At 48.0% G+C, this 6259-nt stretch overlaps 1 protein-coding gene across 1 annotated transcript in view; it reads left to right on the forward strand.

Annotated features, from left to right (window-relative positions):
- DNAH10 (dynein axonemal heavy chain 10) overlaps positions 1 to 5589 on the forward strand; it is a 1282131-nt gene extending 1276542 nt beyond the window's left edge. The window contains exon 79 of the mRNA XM_069215014.1: positions 5399 to 5589. Coding sequence (XP_069071115.1) covers positions 5399 to 5545 — 147 coding nt within the window. The 3' untranslated portion in view covers positions 5546 to 5589. The remainder of the gene's footprint in view (positions 1 to 5398) is intronic.
- The last annotated feature ends 670 nt before the right edge of the window (positions 5590 to 6259 follow it).

The raw sequence follows: 6259 nt of genomic DNA on the forward strand, positions 1-6259 counted from the left end.
GTATGGGAGCTGAGGTCTTGGACCTAGACTTCTCTACGGTGCCAGTCAGGATGAATCTCCTTACAGAGGTGCTTCAGCCGGGAGTGACAACATCAGAGCTGGTGTTGCCCTTCAATGAGGCCCTAACAGACGTCCTCCTGGGTACATGGTCCAAACCCAGCACAGGGGCTCCTTGAATAGGACGGTCGGCCGCCGCCATAGACCTTCTACTAGCGACCCTAGTTTCCTGACCCAACACCCCACCCCGGAGAGCTTGGTGGTCCAAGCCTCTACTGCCCGTAGTGCCTTCCCTTCCGCTCGCCTGGATAGGCAATCCAAGAAGCTGGATTAGCTTGGAAAGAAAATGTTTTCTTCCACCAGCCTGGCATTGAGGTCAGTAAACACCTCTTGGGTCGTTTTTCCCATACTTTGTGGGATACGGTGGCACAGGTGCTGCCCCAGGTCCCGGAGGGCGTACGGGACACCCTCATCCAGGCTGTCAAGGATGGGAGTGATGCAGCCAAGTTTACGATCAGGTGTGGATTGGACACGACCAACTCGCTGGGCAGAGCCCTACGTCACCACACCTGGCTACGTTTAACTGGCTTTTCAGGGGATGTCAAGTCAAGTTTGATGGACATGCCTTTTGATGGCTCTCACCTTTTTGGTGAGAAGGCAAACTCCGCGCTTGAGAGGTTCAAGGATTCTCAAGCTACGGCCAGATCCTTGGGCCTTTCAGCACCAGCACGACAGCAGTCTGTCTTTCGCCCCTTTCGAGGCTTCAGAAGGGGCGTGGTACCACGCCAGCCACAGTTTAGCCACCGTCCAAAGGCTTCACAACATCCCGGAAGAGGATGTGGTTGTGGTACCGTCAGATCCAGAGGGTCTGGCCAGAGGTCGGCCACCACACAGTCCCCCTGCACTGCGCCCAAGCCCTCCTAGTGTGGTTCTGCAGGACCACGTCCGTCCAGTTGGAGGGAGGATTCCATTTCATCTCCCTCACTGGCTTTCCATCACAACAGACAAGTGGGTTCTGCAGATCATACGGAAGGGTTATTCCCTCCCCTTCCAGTCTTTCCCTTCCTCTATCCCTCCGAAAAAGAATGGCTGATGGAGGATCATTTGGTTTTGCTCCGCGAGGAAGTTATGGCTCTCTTGGCCAAGGAAGCCATAGAAAGGGTCCTGATGTCAGAAGTAGGCAGTGGTTGTTATTCTTGCTACTTTCTGATTCCCAAAAAGAACAACGGTCTTTGCCCTATCCTGGATTTAAGGGACATCAATCTCTTCCTAAAGAAGGAGAAATTGCTCAGGTCTGGTCTGCCCTAGATCAAGGAGACTGGATGGTAGCGTTGGACTTAAAGGATGCGTATTTTCATATCCCCATCCTGCTAGCCCACAGACGTTACCTGCGGTTCAAGTTGGGCCACGAGCACTTTCAGTTTACCATGCTCCCTTTCAGTCTCACCAGTGCCCCTTTGGTGTTCATGAAGGTTATGGCGGTGATAGCAGCGCATTTGCGCAGGTCAGGGATTTCAGTCTTCCCCTACCTCGACGATTGGCTGTTGAAGGCTTCCGCGCCCAAGGTTCTTGTCACCCATCTCCAGGCGAGGGCGAACCTCCTGCACTCGCTGGGGTTCACTATCAATGTGCTGAAGTCACACCTGACTCCCTCTCACTTTTATCGGAGCTGTTCTGGACACAGTGCAGTATTGGGCCTATCCTCCCGAGCAGCGAGTCCAGGATATTCAGGTTATGATACCGATGTTTCAGTCTCTATTCTGGATTTCGGTGAGACAGACTCTGAGGCTGCTGGGACTCATGGCTTCCTGCATCCTATTGGTCAAGCATGCCAGATGGCCCATGAGGGCTCTGCAGTGGGACCTGATGCTCCAATGGGCACAGCATCAGGGAAATCTTACCGACGTGTTTCAGATCTCGGAGGGAACTGCAAAGGATCTGCAGTGGTGGTTAGTGAACTGCGATTGGGTCAAAGGCAGACTCCTCTACCTACCCCAACCAGATCACAAAGTAGTCACAGATGCGTCACTTCTGGGATGGGGCGGCCATCTGGGAGAGGTGGAGATTAGAGGTCACTGGTCTCCGGTGGAATCCGGGCTCCATATCAACTTGTTGGAGCTTCGGGCGATCCGACTAGCATTTAAAGCATTTCTTCCTTTTGTGAAAGGGAAGGTTGTGCAGGTGTTCACGGACAACAGCACCGCAATGTGGTACTGCAACAAGCAGGGCAGGGTGGGGTCGTGGACCCTTTGTCAAGAGGCTCTGCGCCTCTGGACATGGCTGGAACAGCAGGGCATAATCCTGGTAGTTCAACACCTGGCAGGTTCTCTGAACGCCAGGGCGGACGAGCTCAGCCGAAAATGCTTAGCGGGTCACTAATGGTATCCCCATCCGGAGCTGTGGCAGGGACTTTTTCAGCAGTGGGGAGAGCCTTGGTTAGATCTGTTTGCCTCCGTAGAGAACGCGCAATGTCAGCAGTTTTGCGCGTTGGAGTTTCCAGGGGGGCTATCGCTAGGCGGCGCTTTTGGTCGCGAGTGGAGTTCAGGCCTCCTGTGCGCCTTTCCGCCAATACCACTTCTGCCCAGAGTTCTAAAGAAAATCAAGAACGACCGCGCCCAAGTAATCCTAGTGGCTACCGATCGGGCATGGAGAGTCTGGTATCCAGAGCTTCTCAAAATCGCCATCAGTCCTCCAATCAGATTGCCTCTTTGGGAGGATCTTCTTTCGCAGCAGCAGGGGAAGGTTCTTCACCCAAACCTGTCAACTTTGCGGCTTCATGCATGGAGGTTGAGCAGCGCCAGTTGTTGGTTATGACCTCCCTTCTGAAGTCTGTGATGTCATTCTGGCAGCAAGGCGTGCCTCTTCTAAGCCGATTTATGCCTGCCGATGGAAACGTTTTGTTTCGTATTGTACAGAGAGGTCTATTGATCCTCTTTCTTCTCTTTCTAATACCCTTTTGTTTATTCTATCTCTTGCCCAACAGGGTTACTCCTTAGGGACCCTTAAGGGCTATCTTGCTCCCTTATTGGCTATTCTACGCTTGTCCGATCAACCATCTTTGTTTAAGTCTCATATAGTACAAAGATTTTTTAAAGGTCTTGTGCCTCAGTGGGATCTTAATCTTGTTCTTACCTTCCTAATGTGGGCTCCTTTGAGCTTTTACATAACTGTCCTCTCCGGCTGCTCACTATTAAAATAGCCTTTTTGGTGGCAATTACATCTGCCAGGAGAGTGAGTGAGTTGCAGGCTTTATCTTCAAAACCACCGTATCTCACAATATATCCTGACAAGGTAGTATTAAGAACTCGTGCCTCTTTCCTCCCCAAGGTGGTGACCCCTTTCCATCTGAGTCAAAATATCACCCTGCCCACCTTCTTTGCACCACCGCATCCCTCTAAGGAAGAGCAGTGTCTCCATTGGCTGGACCAAAAAAGAGCGTTATCGTTCTACCTTGACCGCACAAAAGAGTTCCGGGTGGACGACCAACTCTTTGTGGGGTACGTTGGTGCAAAGAAGGGTCAGGCAGAACAGAAACGGTCCACTTCACGCTCGTCATACTCTGTATAAAGATCTGCTACGCTTTGGCCAAGAAGCAGCCTCCAGAGGGCTTGAGGGCTCACTCTACTAGAGGGACAGCTGCTACCACTGTGTTAGCTCGTGGTATGCCGGTGCTTGACATCTGCCAAGCGGCAACGTGGGCTATCTTGCACACGCTGGCGAGACACTACTGCCTGGATAGCCAAGTGATTGCCTTTCTTAAAGGCATGTAAAAAAAATAATCTTCAAACAGTCAAGTGAAAAAGCTTAACTACATGCTATTAGTTCTTCCATGACTCTGCGCTTCTGGCGTAGAAAGTTGTGGGAATAGAACTGACGTACATGCTCCGAGGTGGCGTCTATATAGACAGCCGTGACGTCCTAGACGGCTCCAATGACACTGACAATGCCACGCGGAGCCGGACAACGCACGCTGATCCGAACGACGCCTCCCGACGGGGCGCGCAGGGTACTGCTCAGCTGATGCCAGGGAATTTTAAGGTAAGGAATCTGCAGCTAGATAGTCTCTACCAGATAATTCGTTACCGAAGGTAAGTAACTTGTTAGTTTGTCCCAAACTTGTAAAATACTTGATCTTATTAAGTTATTTTTAATTATTGCTATAGAGTTGCTATAAGCTGAATTTGTTTGCCCTATCATGTAGGTTTGACAGTTTGATTTGCTTTTGTCACTATTCACAACCTCCCCCCATCTTTCCTCCCCTGTGGTTCAAACGGGTGTAATGCTGTCCAACACCCTGTTAAAACAATTATTTGGCCTGTCTATTAAGTTATTAATAGACACTACAAAGAACAACCATAGATCCCTTCAAAATATGTCCCAGGCTAATCTAAATAGAAAACAAGTCAGTGGAAATGTGCCTGCACAAAATGTATTTAAAAATAAAAATCAACATTATGTGCTTAAGCAAATCAATGCATATGTACCACTATTTTGTGGTGTTCCAAACTAACAAGACCTGACTCTTGTGTCAAGTTTTGTTTGTCGTAGATAAGTTTGTCTGAAGAGATTGGAATGGAAAGATTGGAGGAATGAGTACATTAATTAGTTTGTAGTGCACTGGGGTTCATATCCAAAGACCAGTGCCTGGGAGCAAATAAAATAGCAAGAATTTGGGGGCCTCATTTACAGGCGGCCTGCACCGCCAGTGCATCACTTTTTATAATGCACCAGTGGTGCAGCCTGCAGGGCATTATCTACAAGGCCACACAAAGCCACTTTACATGTCACTTGTAGACATGGCCCCCTTTCACGCATCACTCTGCGTGAAAGGGGTGTTCTCTGGATGTTGCTTTGGGTGTTCCCACGCAACACCCATAAAATCTGACGCATTCCCAGATTTCCATGGTTTCGTAAACCTGGGAATGTGTCCGGTTCCTGCGCCACCCCAGAGATAGCATAAGGGTGACACAACAGGGAGAAATAACATTATTTCTCCCCATTTTTAACTCTTTTTATGTGTAGAAGGAGAAAAACGCCTCTTGATTGTTTTTATGCAGGAAGGTGTTCCTTCTTGCACAAAAACAATCATCCCCTCAACCATGGTGCATGGGTGCCTGAGTTGGCGCATGGCAGCAATTTGTGCGCCAGCGCAGGTGACAAGGACAGGAATGCACTGTATCTTGTAGATACAGCGCATTCCTGTCCTTTTGTTTTGACGCAGGGTGGTGCAGCAAAAAGGCTTGAGAGGCAGCACTGTGTCAAAACTTTGTCAATTATATCCTGGGTTTCCTAAAAATTGAAACGTTAAAATTGTAGGCAGTTCTCATCAACTTTATCAGTTGATAAGATCATATGCTTAACTTTTTTATTTCTTTCTAATGGTCATTTCTTCTCTCTGCAGAACACTCTCAGAACACCAGTGTATACAACATCTATGAGACGAAACGCTATGGGAGTTGGTCTGGTGTTTGAAGCAGACCTTTTCACCACCAAGCATAGCTCTCACTGGGTGCTCCAGGGGGTCAGCCTCATGCTCAACTCGGATTAGACCACAAAGAATAATCTTCTATTTAACAATTCCTGTTTTGTAGTTTTCTGAATATTTTCAAATTTGTAAAATAAAATATATTCTTATATGTTTTGCAAACCTTGTGTGATAAATGTTACTATGTTTGATTATATCTTTTTATTTGTATTTCACACTCCTTAGTTACATACTTTCCTCTTTGCAGATTGTACAACTCTGAAATATCCTAGAAGCAGGCTGAGACCCTCAGAACTTTTTGAAAATGCAGGCATTGCACTGGCTGCGAAAATTATGAGCCCTTCAGTTTGTTTTTACGTACCTAGGTGCTGGATTCAACCCCTTGAACGTGCTGGGAGCCTTGTCCAATAGTTTCGGTATTTTGTAATGAAGTGGCTGATGTCCTAGTTAGTGACCAAAAACCAACCAGAGTAGAGAAAGCTTGGGGGCCCTAATAAGAGAACTACATGTAGCCTTAATCACAAAAAATATTTATACAAAACCTTGGCCGCCGATGAGACATCCGTTCTCATCACGTTAGAAAGGGTCTCATTTAAAAGAATCTGACACATTTGCTCTGATGCGTCAGATTTCTTGCGCTACCCTAAAAACCCCCTAATGATGCCAAGGATGCGCTGTATTTACAATACAAAGCTCCATGGGGCACGTTTTCAAAGATGCATCTCATAGAGACTTCTAGCTGCAGATTCCTTACACTTGATTTTCCCAGGCATCAGA

The sequence above is a fragment of the Pleurodeles waltl genome, chromosome 11 (genome assembly GCF_031143425.1).
Source record: "Pleurodeles waltl isolate 20211129_DDA chromosome 11, aPleWal1.hap1.20221129, whole genome shotgun sequence".
In the NCBI taxonomy this organism is placed as follows: Eukaryota; Metazoa; Chordata; class Amphibia; order Caudata; family Salamandridae; genus Pleurodeles; species Pleurodeles waltl.